Below are 15,885 nucleotides of genomic sequence, written 5' to 3'. Positions count from 1 at the left end.
TTCATGAACCTATGGACCCCGTTGATTGAGTTGTGTTAATTGTGTCCCAGATTGACAATGATCTGCAAGAACGGCCTGTGATTGTATCCGTATCTACAGAGGTTTTAACAAATTATAATCAAGTGATGAAATAAAATTCTACTGTTCTTAATAAAATTTCTACACAAACGTAGTCAGTCTAGTCAACATTTAGGTAACATTGCTGAGTTTGGATCTTTGATAGTTCCACCATCGTAGTGATGTTATCTTCGTGATCTTCATCAGCTGCTTGCCTGCTTTCATTTTTCGGCACAGTCCAAATATTCTTCGAGATCAGTGCATGAAGTTCATTTCTCTTTTCGTTGAAAATTTATTTTTAGTTATATATTAAACACGTGATGGTAGACAACACCAAACCCTGACGTAATGAACATAGCCAGGCATGTCCACCACGTGAAATATGACGTCACAGCACGCACGAGTTCCGACACGAACACGTGACGAAGATTTTGAACCGCGTTCACGGTAATATTCGAAACTAACATAGATTTCTGAAGACGTTTCATCAGCGCATTCGTTGAGTCCCAATCTGTAGTTCCTAGGAGATTTAGAGGGAAAAATATCATCGCATGTCTTTCACTATGTTTGGGTTTGAAAGTGATGTAATTTTAGTGTTGGTTACCTGCAGTTCGTAAGACTAGAGCAAGAAACACCAGGAGAATAACAGGAGTTAAATATTGAAGAGAAACTGCTGTTAGATAGTAGAACACGACTACAATCTGTGAAAAAAATGAAATAGCTTCGTTATACCTCAGCACCTAAACCCGTGCCTAGCTATTTTTACACCACTTCTGCCCTTTTTAAACGGATAGCTCTATCATTTCTAAATTGTTCTTCCTAGAAGTCCAGTAAGGATCATCTCTTATTGATCCAGTGTTACTACAGGAGGAAACCTAAACTAAACTAACTTTATTTATACTGGATAGCTCTATCAGTTCTAAACTGTTCTTCCTAGAGGTCCAGCAAGGATCATCTCTTATTGATCCAGTGCGGTAAACTTGAGAGAAGATTTACTCACCCTTTTTTGCAATGTAACATTGCTAATTCTTCCAGCCTCTTTTTTTAACCGTGAGACCTTTTTTTTCGCAAGGTCCAGGAAAACTTGAAGATGTATTTTCGTCAACACAAAACGTAGAATACAACAAAGTATTACTACAGCGACACGAAGTTGGTCAAACGTTGAGTCAGATATGCTACAGAATAGTACAGGAAGATGGCGTTAGTAGAACATACAACAATCAAATACAATTCAAAGAAGACGCGTACAGAAGTACTCAGGCAAAAGGCCATTAGTAAAGCCATTACTTTACCTATAAGGAACACTGCTGTATCGTCCCGTGAAATACTCTCTAACCAACGGTTTTATCCACAATAATATCAGGAGAAGTGGCGTGAAAAAATTGAGATATAGGAGCACGCTAAACGTGGAAATTTAAGGAATTTGAACGCATGATCGTGCCTTTAAATAAAGACGGAGGAGGGAGACAGGGTGGTTTTGTAGATGACTCTGTTTCTTACTATATAAGTACTGCCTGGGCAAATGTGCAGCCACAAGATTTGATGATTGTGTAAATCTGAATACTTACATTAGAAGTCTGTTTTTGTTAAATTTTTCCAAAGAATCAATAAACATATTGGACATTCTGATACCAGGGAAACCAAGGAATGCTCCAAGCAAACCAGATATGATGGCCAGTATTAATTTAAAGATCCATATTGGAGCAGCACCACTTCTAAAAAAAGAAAACAACGTCAGTCACTCAGTCTTGTTTTTCCAGTCTTCATTATGGTCCCTTGGTGGATGACGTTGGTAGTTGTCCTTGGGTGGACAATCCACACCATATCATCCATACTTACTCCTTAGATATTCCTTGCTGTCTAAGAAACAGCATAGCTTCTTCTGAAAATATCTCATAACCTGTAAGGGTATAACTGAGATTGAAGTTAAATCAATTTTTGCAAGATTAGTGATATAACACTATGTACAGTGACTCCAGTCACAACAAGTTATCTGATACAACTTTTACTCTACCTAATATTGTAGCTGGTAACACAGAATACCTAACAGAAGCAGAACTCCTGTACTTTTTTCGTAAGTGTGATTCGTCATGATTCGTCACTTAGCAAGTGCATTTTTTTGAGGTACTCACCCCCCTGCCAATACTAAAAATGTGGTGATTTTAGACATTGGCAGGGGGGTGACTGCCTCAAAAAAATGCACTTGCTAAGTGATGAATCATGACGAATCACACTTACGAAAAAATAGTATAGAGTTCTACTTCTGTTAGGTATTCTGTGCTGGTAATTTGGTTTTAATCCTACCTGAGTCAAGGTTAAATTCTAAGATGGATTCATCTACAACAAGGATAGCCATAGCCAGAACGAAAAAAAAAACACCAAAGGTCAGACACAAAGATTTCTCACCAGATTCATCACTTAACCAATATGGTGATGTCAACAAGTACAGCACCCTTCTGTTTGTCATGATGGTTAAGATACAATATTTTCATTCATAGTTTAGTGATAACTTTTAAATAAAATCTGGATATTTTATGGACCATCAAGTTATCTATATATGATGAAAACTAAAAAACAACACCACAAAAAAGATACAAGCAAAAAAAGATAACCAAAAAGTTCCATAGAGGAGTGACACTGATATCATTTCTCAGCATAGTTGGAAAGAGGAAAGAAATCAGCTCTACGATGATGTTAAAAATAAGAGCACTGAAGGCGAAGTCAACCAGCCACTTATATTCTGTGTAATAATACTGAAATATCAAATCTGTTTCTTCAATCTACAGCAAATAAATTGCAGAGTTCAATTACAAGTACAATATTAGCATGAAGATTATATAGATACACTGTCAACATGCAACTATAACATTACATATTACCCTAGCAGTTTTAAGTTCCAAATTGATGTTACATGGTACTGTAAATGGCTCGCTGACTTTGTATTGAGTTGTCGCATCCCCATTTGTGACATTTTTTCTATGGAAGAAAACAGAGCAAACTACGTATATAAATTTCTACTATTTTATAGATTCACAACTGATCTATTTATCAGATAACATACAACATCTCATTCAGTAATAATATCAGCTAAGAAAAAAAGCAAGTGCATATGGTCCCCCAACCCCCATGACCCTAAGCAACCTTGCATGCTCCCTTTTTCTCTGCTGATCTCCATGAAAAAGCTGCATGCAACAGTAAATATTTTTTAATTAAATAAGGTGCTTGGGTACAAGCTAGTAATTATCAATTACTTTGCATCCGAACGCCTTGATTTCGTCTTCACATGCTGAGGCTTTCCAACTATTTTTTTCAACTCTTCGTTAGTTGGATACAAGTATCGGATCAACCTACAGAGTATAAAGGACATCAAGTTGGTAGTTCTGATGGTGCGTTTCTCATACGATGCTTATACTGTACGCAAAGGCTTATCAACCTTAGATACATCTAGACTTCGATACATCAAGGAAGGGAAGATCATGCAAGTTTCCAACCGCACCTTTTGTACACTTAAACTTTACTTTGGAGTAGGAACTCTGAGAAAATTCAAAGCCAGGCTAAGCAATTTGATTGCACATAAATATGGAAATCTAATTACCCACTGCATAAGATCCAGGTAGCCAGGGACATGTGAGGAGATAACTTGTGTAAAAACAGTGCAATCACGATTGTGAGTAAGAGTTGTATCCCAAACAAAGCCTAGGAAAAAGTATTACACATGGCAAAAGTCTTAAATTATTCAACAGTTTTGATAAACATCTGCGTACATGTGCATTGTGACTTGCTTACATTTAAATAGCATTATTATAAACAAGCCTTGACTATTTCATTTAACACAGCTAAACGTCGTGCAAGGCTGATATTTAAAGATTTTATATCTCACGAGCATTTAAGCTAATTTGATCTAAATACATCTGACAGACCTCGCTAAACCAGTCAATATTGCATTAGAAAGTAGAAACAGACTTTATATATTAATAACGGAGTATAATTCGTATGAAAATAACAATTTTTAACACGACCTATTTCTTATAAACACCAAATAAATACGAGCACCGTATTACCATTTTAAACGCGGTTGAACAAGTAACAAGACAATATTTCAAAACAGTTTCCTTCTGTATAAAATACCAACTGCAAGCTGCACATTTTCCGCCATCTTCAATTTTACTGAGTGTTTTAAACAGTGGTTTTTAAACTGGAGGCCTGGTAAATTTCAAAATTTTCTTGGGGGAGGGATGTTCCTCCCCATCTCCCCGGGCTCCGTTCCCAGGTTTTTCGAGTACTGGAGATGCCTCCAAACCCCCCCCCTTGATAGTGCTCTATCCCTGCGGCCCTGACCATGAGGACCTATTACGTGCAAATCCCAATGCCAGATATTTCCTATTTTTTACGTAAATTACGTAATGATTCCAACAACCATGTTTTTAAAATTCTTTTACGACAGTGTTCTGGGAATCGAACCCAGAAGCCACAAACGCGTTTTTACACTATCAAACAACACGTTTTGGTTTGGCCCCAAACATGGACACTGTTTTTTAAAGCCAAACGAAAAGGAGGGAAACCGGAGTGCCCGGTGAAAAACCCTCCAAAGGTAACCTGAATTTCAGGTTACCTGACCGGCGGTCCGAATTTGGTATTTTTATTAGAAATCGTCCGCAATGACATGCACTTCAGTTTTTATCTATAATTCATCGTTTCAGTTCCGCTCATTCAAACCGAGTCCCAGGAATTGCCACGCAATTCTTGATCCTCGTTAATTCGATTCTTCTGGTGGTCTAACCTCCGGAGCGCGCGCATATTTAGAGCGCGCAAAACATCATGCTCTTAGACATTCAACTGCGCTTTGTCCGACAGTGGCAACAAAAATTATTTCCGAATTATTCAAATGTTCATTTTATGATAAAAAAATACTTTTTCACGACTTGCATGCTTTTTCATATCAAACTGATGTAGACAATAACACTTTTCTTCTACCCCTTTTTTAGGACATGCATCATGCACTGTTTTTATTTTTATTTTATACGTTCTGGATTACGGTTGACCGAATATGAAGGAAATAAACGTAATCGGGCTCAACATGCAACTTACTCAATATGGCTAATCAATAATGTCCCCTAACCTTTAAATTTTCGTAACGTATAATTACCTTTGGTAAACAATGTATCGAATTTCACTTGCTTCGTTGCTCCACTCCAAACAGTTATCTTCTTCTTCAACAGCATCTCGACGGTTGGGCGTGTAAGAAATTAAACAACATAGTAAGTGTGTCAAAATGCAAAGGGTTTTCTTTAAAGGGTTGGCTTTTCAGGCAAGAGAGTACTATACAATATTAAACCTACAGTTTAAACATTATACCTCGAGATACCCCCCCACTATAAGTCCAGTTATCATGCAATGCAATATGAGAGGTATATTTTCTCTTCATATACAAATTTCATCAAGTTAGTCAAAGTGATTAGATTACGTTTATTTCCTTCATGTTTGGGATTAACCGGATTTTTCAAAGCTTACCACTGCAAACCAAAAAATTAATACGAACAAGGGAAAAAGAAGAGTACTAGTGTCTTAACAGCAAGGCACAATTCCATGCTAAGGTATAATTTTTGTTGCCACTGACGGACGGTCCTTCGAAACGCATTATAACAGGCTGAACAGAGAACTTATATAATCATATAAATTCTCGCGATTACCTTCGTATTAATCTAAAATTAGGCTAATACGAATTCGATATTTTCTCTAACAAATTGCAATTTGTTAGTTTCTTTTGAACGCTTTAAAGCCATCATGCATACGCAGACGCTACGTCGTTGGATTTCACACGTATTCACACAAGTGACAAAACTAGGAATTTTTTTATCGAGAAAACTTGAAAAATGCCCTCATAAGAGCTGTGAGAAATTTCCTGTTATCATGCATAGTCGAAAAGATTGAAATGTCACTTGATGTGTGAATATACTAAGTTAGACCACCAGGAGGATCCAATGCCATGCAGCATGCACATGCACTAATCATGCATACCTATAGTATATACCTCAACCAGCTTCCACTTGATCCTGCGACGATCCGTCTGATCCTGCGACGCTCCTCCAACATCTAATTCATCACTGATCCTGCGACGCTCCTCCAACATCTAATTCATCACTGATCCTGCGACGCTCCTCCAACATCTAATTCATCACTGATCCTGCGACGCTCCTCCAACATCTAATTCATCACTGATCCTGCGACGCTCCTCCAACATCTAATTCATCACTGATCCTGCGACGCTCCTCCAACATCTAATTCATCACTGATCCTGCGACGCTCCTCCAACATCTAATTCATCAATGATTCTGCGACGCTCCTCCAACATCTAATTCATCACTGATCCTGCGACGCTCCTCCAACATCTAATTCATCACTGATCCTGCGACGATCCTCCAACATCTAATTCATCACTGATCCTGCGACGCTCCTCCAACATCTAATTCATCACTGATCCTGCGACGCTCCTCCAACATCTAATTCATCACTGATCCTGCGACGATCCTTCAACATCTGATCCTGCAACGATACTTTAGAACAAAGATACGATATTCATTTCCAAGTCACAAATATCACTTAGGTACCAGTATCATACCATATCATACCACACCACCATCTGATCCTGCGACGATCCTTCATCATCTGATCCTGTGACGATCCTTTATCGCAAAAAATATGATATTAATTTCCAATTCACAATATCAACTCGGGTATAAAACATTCAGTATAAAATGATCACTCAAAACCCGATTTTTGACCTTCGACATCTCCAACGCCACTCGTCCAAGGCCTTCGCATTGCGCACGCAAATACAAAATTGTCATGCACGTTTTGTAGGAAATATTCATCGTTTTCTTAGATCTCGAGAAAACCAAAACACTCGACTATTATCTCCTTCTAGAAATACAAATTCTCATGCATTTTTATGTTTTAGGCGCTCTGTGAGCAATATTTTTGTTCCGGACTATTGTCGTTCAAGATGGAGAAAAATACAAGTGATGGGGCCCCAAATCACTTGTATTTACTCCGCATGCGCTTGATACGACTAGGTCAGTTAACCCATGCAAAAACCGCAATCCGAAAAGTTGAAAATCAAGGAGGTAAACAGAAGAGTGTTCAGCATATCTCAGTCAAAAAAGCCAAATCCATGCATATTTTACTCATGCAAATTTTCACCGAAATCAAATTGAGTTTTGTATTTGCGTGCATTAATGTCCCAAGGCAGCTCCGACACTTTTGACTCAGACGATTCTTTCAGTCTAAAAACAGAAAAGCTCGGTGAAACAAAACAGTTCACGATCATAGGATTACGAAGTCTTGTTAAAGTGACCTGCTTTCCGAGTATTTTTTTGGCAATATACCAGGGCTCGGCCACCGCATACAAACGTGTTATTTCTAGTCACAAATGCAAAATACACATATATAGAACAATACCTATTATTCGTTTGTGTTTCGCCTTTCCCATCTTTCGTCGTCGTATAGTTCGTTCTGAGATGAAAAAAAGGAAGGAAAAACAAAGTCAAGTTAACAGCTCACTTGCATTTCACATTTTCAATCGAAATATACAAGATATAACAGTGAAAATCGGCAAGAATATGCCGGCTGCAGTCGCTAATGTCTTCTGGCTATTCAAATCAACACGACCATGAATTAATTTGCAAAGCCAAAGATCAGGCAAACACTGAGAATCTTTCAAACAACCATGGTCATGTACCTGAGAAAGATTCTTCCAACTTTTCTCTAAACTTCTTCGAATGATTTCTCCTTCTTCGAGTGATTTCTCCTTCTTCGACTTCGAGTGACTTCGTCTTCTTCGAGAATAATGATCGAATCGCAGAAGTCTGAATCACCTTTTATTACCTCGAAGAAAATTCCAAAAGACAATGCACTTTATGTATCGAGAACACCTAACAGTAAGGCCTTTTGAAACGTTGTGCTTCTCATGTACTGAACGCATTAACAACAATAGATAATGAGGCATCTCAATTGATTAATTATTGTTTAAATATGCGTTCTGCGTTTAAAACAGACCTGTTTACATGCAGCGAGTTATCCCGGCTAGGCGAGGTGAAAACTGCATATAACGAAAGACTAATCAGGTTGAGCCAGTTTGATGTGATGCGCTTTTCACCTCGCCTAGCCGGGATAAATCGCTTCATGAGTCCATGTAAGCAGGCCATCAGAAGCTGTTTACATGATCTCATCATCTTTGTTACCGAAATTGAAGTAATCATAAAGCACCTACAAAGATGAGGCATCACTTGGCATCACTTTTGCTCGTCTGTGCAGGAATTAATTACAAGCTAGGTAGCACCTTTGCCCCTAAAAAGGGGTAATAATTTCATGTCCAAAATCCACGAAAACATAATCGTTGATTCTAATTCTTTAGTATAAGCAGTTGGGAAAGGGTTAGCGCCAGGTTTAGGATTAAAAGTTAGGATTATATTCGTGGATTTTGGACATGAAATTATTACCCAAAGAGCTTCTGAGCTATGTTTGAGACGAAGGGCCCGAAGGGGAACGTAGGGGATTTTAGGGTATTCAGAGTGGCAGCGCTGAATACAAAACAACAACAATAATTTGAAAACACATGGCAGAAGAAAGAAAGAGACAATGGCGTGAAAGTTTGCATAATTTTTTATCATTTAGCGATGTTTCTGAGCGAGAAAGCCGTACGAATGTCAATGTTGTATTAGATCGACTAAATGCTGAGGAAGACCCGGAAATTTTTTTAAAAGATCCTTTTGTATGTTGAAGTTAATCTATACTGAATTACTGATTGCTTATATGTGCATCACTCCTTTAGGCATTTTAATACTCAAAAACAATATCAATAGTTCATCTCGTAGCTAGCTCTTGTTTAAATTACTTGGTGACTCATCCTTTCTCATTCTTCAATTGCTTCCATAGCCTGTTGCTTTTTATTTGTAGGAAATTTCACAGCTTATCAACAAAGGATGCAACCTAATTCCTGTTGATAAAAAGAATGGCTTTCTTCTTTCAAAATTCTTCCAGTTGGTTGATAGAGTATTGTCAAAGCAGAGTATAACTTTAGATGAAAGGATATTGAGCTGTCTACTTCAACATGTAATCAACTCAACAAGATGCTGTTTAAATGTCTCTGTTTATGACAACTTGAAATTGATCAGCAAACTGTTGTATGAAAGTGGTTCTAAATGTCAAAAGGTATTATATATTGTTGTCATTTTATGCCAGAGCATTGCATTATGTTGTCAGCTTGTTGGTAGGTTTGTTGAGGCCCCGGCAACCAGGTTTGGATGTTTATTTGATGGATAAGTTAGCTGGTTGGTTGTGATGTATGTTTAATGCTTCATTATCAAATGTCTAAAACTTTTGTTTTCACTTCCTAGTTTTATACAGAACTTTTGGGAACTAAACCACAAGGCATTCTCCTGGAATGCACTTCAAGTAAGAACTTGGACATTGAGACTAGAAAAGCTGCAATCATTTGTATTGGAAACCTTTGTGTCAAGTAAGAACGGTTAAACAGGATCCATTTAACCATCTTTTAGAAGGGTAATCTAAATAAATTCATATCTTTCTGAAACATTAGAGATTCAAATGGTTCAATAATTGCTGAAAGTTATGGAGAAATTGCACTATTGACGATCCTGAATGTTTTACAAATGCCACCAAGAAAAGATGTCGTCAGGATAGAACATTGTAAAGTAAGAACTGTGAGTTCTTTTTTACTTTTTGCACAATATTTCATTTCCATTTCTTTCATTTTAGTTAATAAACTTGTGTTTAAAATCAATTCAAGATATTCTTCCTTCTGTAAGAACTTTGTTGAAACGCCATCTTGGCCAATTACTATTGACAATTAAGGTAGAAATATTGCATTTAATAATACCATTCATTTATAATTTGTACACATTCTTTACTGTACAAGTTCCTAATTTTATGCATCATAATTTATGAAATAATTGTCTAGAATTACATATTTTATGGATTCCCTGGCTATGAAGTTCCATTTCCAAACATTGTTGCCTCTGGTACTACTTCATCTAAGGAATCATCTTCAGGTATTGTAATAAAAAAATATCCTACCTTCCCAAAATATCCCAAGCTATCCAGTCACTGATTTGTACTAGTATAGGTCAGTGTGTGAATAGTCTACTGTGGATCTGTGGCACCTACTAGGTCAGTCTGTGGATAGTAGTGGTCTACTGTGGTACCTATAGTTTTGTCTAGGGATGCATGAAACTATTGAAAATTCATTTATTGTATTTTAGACATGGAACCTGATGATTTATCTCTACTAAAAGTCTCACTGAATCCTGTTAAAGAGCGCGCCTTCCCCGCTAGAGGCGCCTTGAAAAAAAAGTCCAGACAAAAACGGGGAAGGCGTCAAAAGAACGGCAAACAAACGGAGGATTTTGACACAGATCAAAACTTTTCACCTGGAAGAAGTCGCGCGGGAAAGGGGGCGGAACATGCGGGGAACTCGCGTGGCCGTCACGAAACTAAAGACGCAGCTGGTCATGATACTTCAACGGTTTCATCGTGGCGGGACAGGGCACCCGAGCAGAACTGGCGACTTGATGATTCTATGAACGCAAAGTGGGTCAATCCCACCTCTAGTTCCGAATCTGAATTCTCGGATTCTGAGACGGGCCAAGTTCGTAGACTCAGGTGAGTTCCGTGAAGTTTAGTTCAAATTGAAAATGAATATGTGCGGATTGAAAGTTTAGTTGAAAATGTGAAATTTAGTTGAAAATGAATTTTAGTTGAAAGTCGTGAAGTTCTATGACGTTTAGTTGAAAATGAATATGTGCGATTGCTGTTGTTGGTTCAGATGTGAAGATGAAGTCTTGGATATACAAAACATTTCCAAACACTCACATTTCTGTGATCTATTTAGGTCAGCTAAAACTCGAGTGAGAAACACGTCTTTGGTATGTTTGCAATATGTGATCAAGGTAAGACACATAGAGAACCAGAATATGTTCAACTGCCATCTCTTTAGATTGGATTGATTTGAAACAAACGAGTAATTTCGTGGATATTTTCCAGCACAAAACTTACCTTCCATCTCGAGTCAGTAAAATAAATTTATTGATTTTTAGAATTCCGACAGGAAAGATTTGTTTGGTTTTTGGTCCAGTTTTATCTCGGATGATAGCGAGGCACTCCAGTGGTCACTATTTACCATCATTCAAAATGATGACAATATTAAGGTTAGCACAATAGAAAACAACAGCTAGTGTAGGTGGTATTTAATAGTTTAATAAACTGTCGTGCTTTGTGTCTGAACTACCTGAGCAATCTATCTTAAACATGCTGGTCCAAGTTGCCTGTTGTTTTTTTTCAATTTAGAATCGTATCGGAGCAATTTCTGTTCTAATGGACCTCCTTGATGGATCAAAACCATTTCTCGCCGCAGCTGACGACAAGTTTGTACTTTTGATAATCTTAACTCTCTCTCTCCTCCCTATCCTTAACCCACAAGCTCTCGTTCGTCAAAAATTCCTGACGTACTTCTTCTGTTTCCAGTGTTGTACACCAGTCGTCTTCATCTCGCTCGTTCACGCCGTTCTCGTTCCGTCTTGGTTTCATGATCCACGAACTTCATCGTCTGTTGGATTGTATTCCCACTGAGAGCTCAAACGTTGTGCAATGTCAACTCGTGAAGGTATTAGTTTCTTTATAAACAACAAAATACTTTGAAACCACGTCTTGTGGATTACGATTCACAAATTACTTTATTTTTCTTTTAGTGTTTGGCTTTGTTGGTTCTAAACTGCCCATACCATAAGCTTCAACACGGCTTGCTGTCAAGAATTGTTGCAACGATTCGACCATTATTGAGGGAGAACGGTAATGAAATAATCTTTCTTGTAATAGACTATATACAACTCTGTTCTTACAGAAGGTCCAGTAAGGCGTATTACCAGTTGATCTGATTTTTCACAAGAGTGAAACGAATGTACCCGTAGTTGATATGCGAAGTTTATGCGAAGTGTATTTTCTGAATATTTTTCATCTAGATACTTCGTTAAAACAAGCCTGTCTTGTTTGTCTCAGCGCTGTGCTGACAGTAAATGCTCCCCTCGCTGAAGTCGTTGAAACAATGCAAGAAACACGAACATTTCCTGTACAAGAACATTTTTTCGAGTCTTCAAAACATTCAGTCAAAACTTCAGAACCTTCTCCGCCCATGCCCGACGATGCACCGACGACGACCGACTCCGAAAGCTCGTTTCCTTGGCTTATCTACGAGTGTTTTAACATTCTGCAAAGTGAAGATGCGTCAAGTCTTGAAGAAACCGTTTCTGTTGATGCTGTGTCCACGACCCGCTCTGAGGCTGTACTCTTGTTAATAGTCTTTGTCCGCAATTATTTTCATCTTTTGAGGTAAATATTGAATAGCTCTATCAGTTCTGAACAGTTCTTCCTTGAGGTTCAGTAAGGATCATCTCTTATTGATCCAGTGTTACTACAGGAGGAAACCTAAACTAAACTAACTTTATTTATACTGGATAGCTCTATCAGTTCTAAACTGTTCTTCCTAGAGATCCAGTAAGAATCATCTCCTATTGATCCAGTGTTACTACAGGAGGAAACCTAAACTAAACTAACTTTATTTATGCTGGATAGCTCTATCAGTTCTAAACTGTTCTTTCTAGAGATCCAGTAAGAATCATCTCCTATTAATCCAGTGTTACTACAGGAGGAAACCTAAACTAAACTAACTTTATTTATGCTGGATAGCTCTATCGGTTCTAAACTGTTTTTCCTAGAGGTCCAGTAATGATCATCTCTTATTGATTTGTGCTATTTTTTATAGTCCAGTAGTGAGACAGATCAGTCTCGTGGCGCGGGAATGTCTTCAGCACAGCAGTTCAACAATTAAAGTGAACGCGATGAAATTACTCCAGGAACTCAGTCGAGTGATGTATCAAGAATTCTCTCCTTCCTTTGCGGAGGACGGTGCAGCAGTTGGTCGTGATTTTTGGTTGAAACTTCTTGAAGGTAATATTGTAAAGATCTTGCAATCCAAAGACCCGCTGGAAAGCAAAATTAGGTCGGCAGCCTGCGATTGTCTTTCTGATATTGGAGCTGGAATCTTTGAACGATTGACGTTTGACAAGAAAGTTTTGATCGTCACGCTTCTTATTGGGCTGGTCAATGATGAGGATGCTTATGTCAGGGTAATGGTTATGTGCTGGACTTTTTCAGCTGTTTATGATTTATTGCTGTAGAATATGCGATCCTTGGGAGGTGGGAGGTGGGAGGTGGGGGGTCTTATACCCTCGGTACGCTCCTGTCTGCACCTCTAATGTATAATAATGTCTTTGTGGTTTCTCTAGGCAGCATCAATACGTTGTCTTGGTGTGTTTGTGTTGTATCCAGTTCTAAGGGAAGACACAGTGTTCGTTACAGACACAGCCAATGCAGCTCTGAACGGTCTCAATGATTCCGTTCTGTTGGTAAGAATGCGAGCTGCCTGGACCCTAGCCAATCTCAGCGATGCTTTAGTTATCAACAAGTAAGTTTACACCATTTTCAAAATTAGGTTCAGTGAAATAAAAAATACTGTATTTCGTGTAGTCTTCTTCTGTTTTCGACATGTTCCTGAAGCGTTTGATTAAAACTTCTAATCATTAGCTTTCGGTTTGCCAAATAATCTGTTCTACATAATAGCATTTTCTTTCAGGAATATAGACGAATCGACGTTTGTTTATGAATTCTCAGAAAATCTGTTGTTACGATTGATCAATGCCTCGTTGAAAGCCAGCGAAGACAGTGAGAAAGTCCGATGCAATATTGTACGAACTTTGGGAAATTTAGCGAAATATCTCAGCAAGGAAAATGTCGAAAAGCAGGTGTTCCTGGCTGCAGTCGAAAAGAAATTTGAAGTTCTGTCAAAATGTATTTTGAATGGGCAGATGAAGACGCGATGGAATGCGTGTTACGCCGCTGGCAATGTGTACAGTAACCTCAGCTTACCCAACGGTCAAACATCAGCATCGGTAGGTACGGCTTTTTGGTCCCAGGTCTCGGCTGTTAGTCACACTATTTTAAAATTAACTATGGTTTAACTACACAAAATATAAAGGGTTAAAAGGTCTTCATTTCGAACGGAAGTCATATACACAAGCTATTGTAGGAAAAGTTGAGAAGAATCATTACTCCTGTAGGAATCTACCTAAAATATAGTTAAGAGTTTTATCCAATCATCCCCAGATGCTGGTAGTAGAACTTTCTCTTCATCTTTCTCAGATTCAGATGCAAGATGCTCTTCTCTTTGTCGTAAACAGCTGTAAGAACTTTAAGGTTCGTATCAACGCTGTCAATGCTTTGGCAGTTCCGTCTTTACGAGGTTGTTATGGAGACGAGATACAATTTGCGAAAGTGTGGCGTTGTCTTGTGGAAACACTCTCGATAACCAAAGATATTTCTGATTTCTCTGAGTTCAAATATCGCGACAACCTGAGAGAACAGGTGACCGTTATCCTTTGTTGTTGTTATTTTTGTTGTCGTTGTTGTTGACGATGTTTATTCCAATCTTTGATTTAGATTTGTAAAACAATCTGTCATTTGGTGTCGCTAACTGAAGTGGGCGACTTGCAGCACATTCTTCCTGCAATTCAGCTGTACCAAGACGACCTGACTGAACAACTTACAAACTTCTATCAAAAACAGGTATTGAAAAACATGCTGCTAGTGATGCCTAGCTGTAAAACCTTTTCAATTCAAACACTTGTCTTTGATGGAAAATCAAACTGAACGTTCAACAGTAATTCAACTTTAAACTACAATGCAAATCTCTTGACATTATATTCCTCTTCAGTTAAAGCAAAATGAAGTATCCAACGTGTTGGATGATGAAACGACGGAACAGAAAAGCACAAGTAAGTTATCCATTCTTTAATCATTTACGGCCCATCATCCCACAAGTTTTAAAACCCGGATGCTATAGGAATACATTTCTGTGTATTTAAATAGATGAATTCTTTCTTCTCGCTTTTAAACACATCATGGCCATGCCAGGAGAAGCTCGGATCATACAAAATATTTATATCGAAGCAAAAAGCTGCGCGGAGAACGCTTTAACAGACGAGTTAACAATCTAACTTCAAACATGCATTTCGCATTCTGCGCTAAGTGCACGGGGACCGTATGTACATTGGTCTTCGAAAGAAACCTTGCTATCGCTGTGTTGGAACAATTTTGAATTACAACCGTTCGCTATAACTGTTTCTCTGGCATTTTTTATGAAGTATTTCTTTCAATACAATCAGTAAATTTCATGACAGAATTAGTCTAATACAAAGTCATAAACAAAGTAAAAAACTCTAGGTTAGTACATATATTCTAGGTTAGTTAGTGTGTAATGTGCATGCCGTTCTGATGCTGTATCTTCCGTGATGTTTGTCACTATCTCAGCATATCTCAGCATATCTCCTGGGGTTTGTGTTAATTTAGCTTGTATTTATATTCAGTCAACATAGACCTCTTCAACCTCCACGTGCGGTCCTTCAGCCATTTTTAAAAGGCAATGTTCTTGTTGACAATGAATTCCCAGCTGTTGTGTTGGAATATGTTTCAAACTCAGAAGCGTCCCGAATCCTATTTCCAAACACTTGTTCCCCCTTCGTTGCTCTACTGTGAAACGCTGGTAGCCTACGAACCCTTCGTGAACGTCTAAACTCTCGGCCAACGTCATGCAAATGTTCTGTTAATTCTCTGACCAACAACAACTGCACGTCACAATCCTTTGCAGTAAAACGAGGTCGATAAAGAGAAGTATTGTTTCGAAGATACGACGCCGACGCT

At 38.2% G+C, this 15,885-nt stretch overlaps 2 protein-coding genes and 1 long non-coding RNA gene across 6 annotated transcripts; 1 reads left to right on the top strand and 2 right to left on the bottom strand.

Moving 5' to 3' along the window:
- Positions 1-51: 51 nt before the first annotated feature.
- LOC114516447 (transmembrane protein 161B-like) lies at positions 52-4,220 on the bottom strand. 3 transcript variants are annotated; one of them, XM_028535931.1, is made up of 12 exons: positions 4,119-4,220; positions 3,653-3,753; positions 3,309-3,404; positions 2,937-3,033; positions 2,653-2,837; positions 2,362-2,513; positions 1,897-1,957; positions 1,626-1,772; positions 1,350-1,457; positions 1,058-1,232; positions 662-758; positions 52-577 (listed from the first exon to the last, which is right to left on the bottom strand). In XM_028535931.1, exons 1-12 carry the CDS (start codon positions 4,119-4,121, stop codon positions 360-362), a joined length of 1,440 nt encoding a protein of 479 aa, XP_028391732.1. In that variant the 5' UTR covers positions 4,122-4,220; the 3' UTR covers positions 52-359. The 3 variants fall into 3 exon arrangements, with proteins under 3 accessions (XP_028391732.1, XP_028391734.1, XP_028391733.1); XM_028535933.1 differs by lacking the exon at positions 3,653-3,753 and having other exon boundaries at positions 2,937-3,055; XM_028535932.1 differs by lacking the exon at positions 4,119-4,220 and having other exon boundaries at positions 3,657-3,739.
- A 2,481-nt stretch (positions 4,221-6,701) lies between these two features.
- On the bottom strand, positions 6,702-8,031 carry LOC114516856. Its single transcript, XR_003686324.1, has 4 exons — positions 7,796-8,031; positions 7,516-7,569; positions 6,840-7,340; positions 6,702-6,740 (listed from the first exon to the last, which is right to left on the bottom strand). It is a non-coding gene; the product is annotated as an uncharacterized LOC114516856 (long non-coding RNA).
- Positions 8,032-8,643: 612 nt separating this feature from the next.
- Positions 8,644-15,204, top strand: LOC114516700 (HEAT repeat-containing protein 6-like). 2 transcript variants are annotated; one of them, XM_028536248.1, is made up of 20 exons: positions 8,644-8,827; positions 9,013-9,267; positions 9,453-9,574; positions 9,656-9,770; positions 9,835-9,930; positions 10,037-10,127; positions 10,338-10,737; positions 10,967-11,024; positions 11,172-11,282; positions 11,422-11,498; positions 11,599-11,737; positions 11,823-11,922; positions 12,093-12,459; positions 12,893-13,256; positions 13,416-13,594; positions 13,763-14,078; positions 14,329-14,550; positions 14,626-14,751; positions 14,900-14,960; positions 15,055-15,204. In XM_028536248.1, exons 1-20 carry the CDS (start codon positions 8,672-8,674, stop codon positions 15,180-15,182), a joined length of 3,483 nt encoding a protein of 1,160 aa, XP_028392049.1. In that variant the 5' UTR covers positions 8,644-8,671; the 3' UTR covers positions 15,183-15,204. The 2 variants fall into 2 exon arrangements, with proteins under 2 accessions (XP_028392049.1, XP_028392050.1); XM_028536249.1 differs by lacking the exons at positions 8,644-8,827; positions 9,013-9,267 and having other exon boundaries at positions 9,453-9,510.
- The last annotated feature ends 681 nt before the right edge of the window (positions 15,205-15,885 follow it).

The sequence above is a fragment of the Dendronephthya gigantea genome, unplaced genomic scaffold (assembly GCF_004324835.1).
Source record: "Dendronephthya gigantea isolate DGI-Jeju-01 unplaced genomic scaffold, DenGig_1.0 000006F, whole genome shotgun sequence".
Lineage (NCBI taxonomy): Eukaryota > Metazoa > Cnidaria > Anthozoa > Malacalcyonacea > Nephtheidae > Dendronephthya > Dendronephthya gigantea.
This window is presented reverse-complemented; position numbering and strand designations above follow the sequence as displayed.

What these genes read in the sequence shown, in the direction of transcription:
- LOC114516447 (XM_028535931.1), bottom strand. An exon ending in ATGTTACATTGCAAAAAAGG is followed by an intron (nt 759 to 1,057) that starts GTGAGTAAATCT and finishes TTTTTTTCACAG; the next exon opens with ATTGTAGTCGTGTTCTACTA. An exon ending in TCTAGTCTTACGAACTGCAG is followed by an intron (nt 578 to 661) that starts GTAACCAACACT and finishes TAAATCTCCTAG; the next exon opens with GAACTACAGATTGGGACTCA.
- LOC114516700 (XM_028536248.1), top strand. Translation starts at nt 8,672, where the DNA reads ATGGCAGAAGAAAGAAAGAGACAATGGCGTGAAAGTTTGCATAATTTT. An exon ending in TCAGGATAGAACATTGTAAA is followed by an intron (nt 9,771 to 9,834) that starts GTAAGAACTGTG and finishes CTTTCATTTTAG; the next exon opens with TTAATAAACTTGTGTTTAAA. An exon ending in TGCAATGTCAACTCGTGAAG is followed by an intron (nt 11,738 to 11,822) that starts GTATTAGTTTCT and finishes TTTTTCTTTTAG; the next exon opens with TGTTTGGCTTTGTTGGTTCT.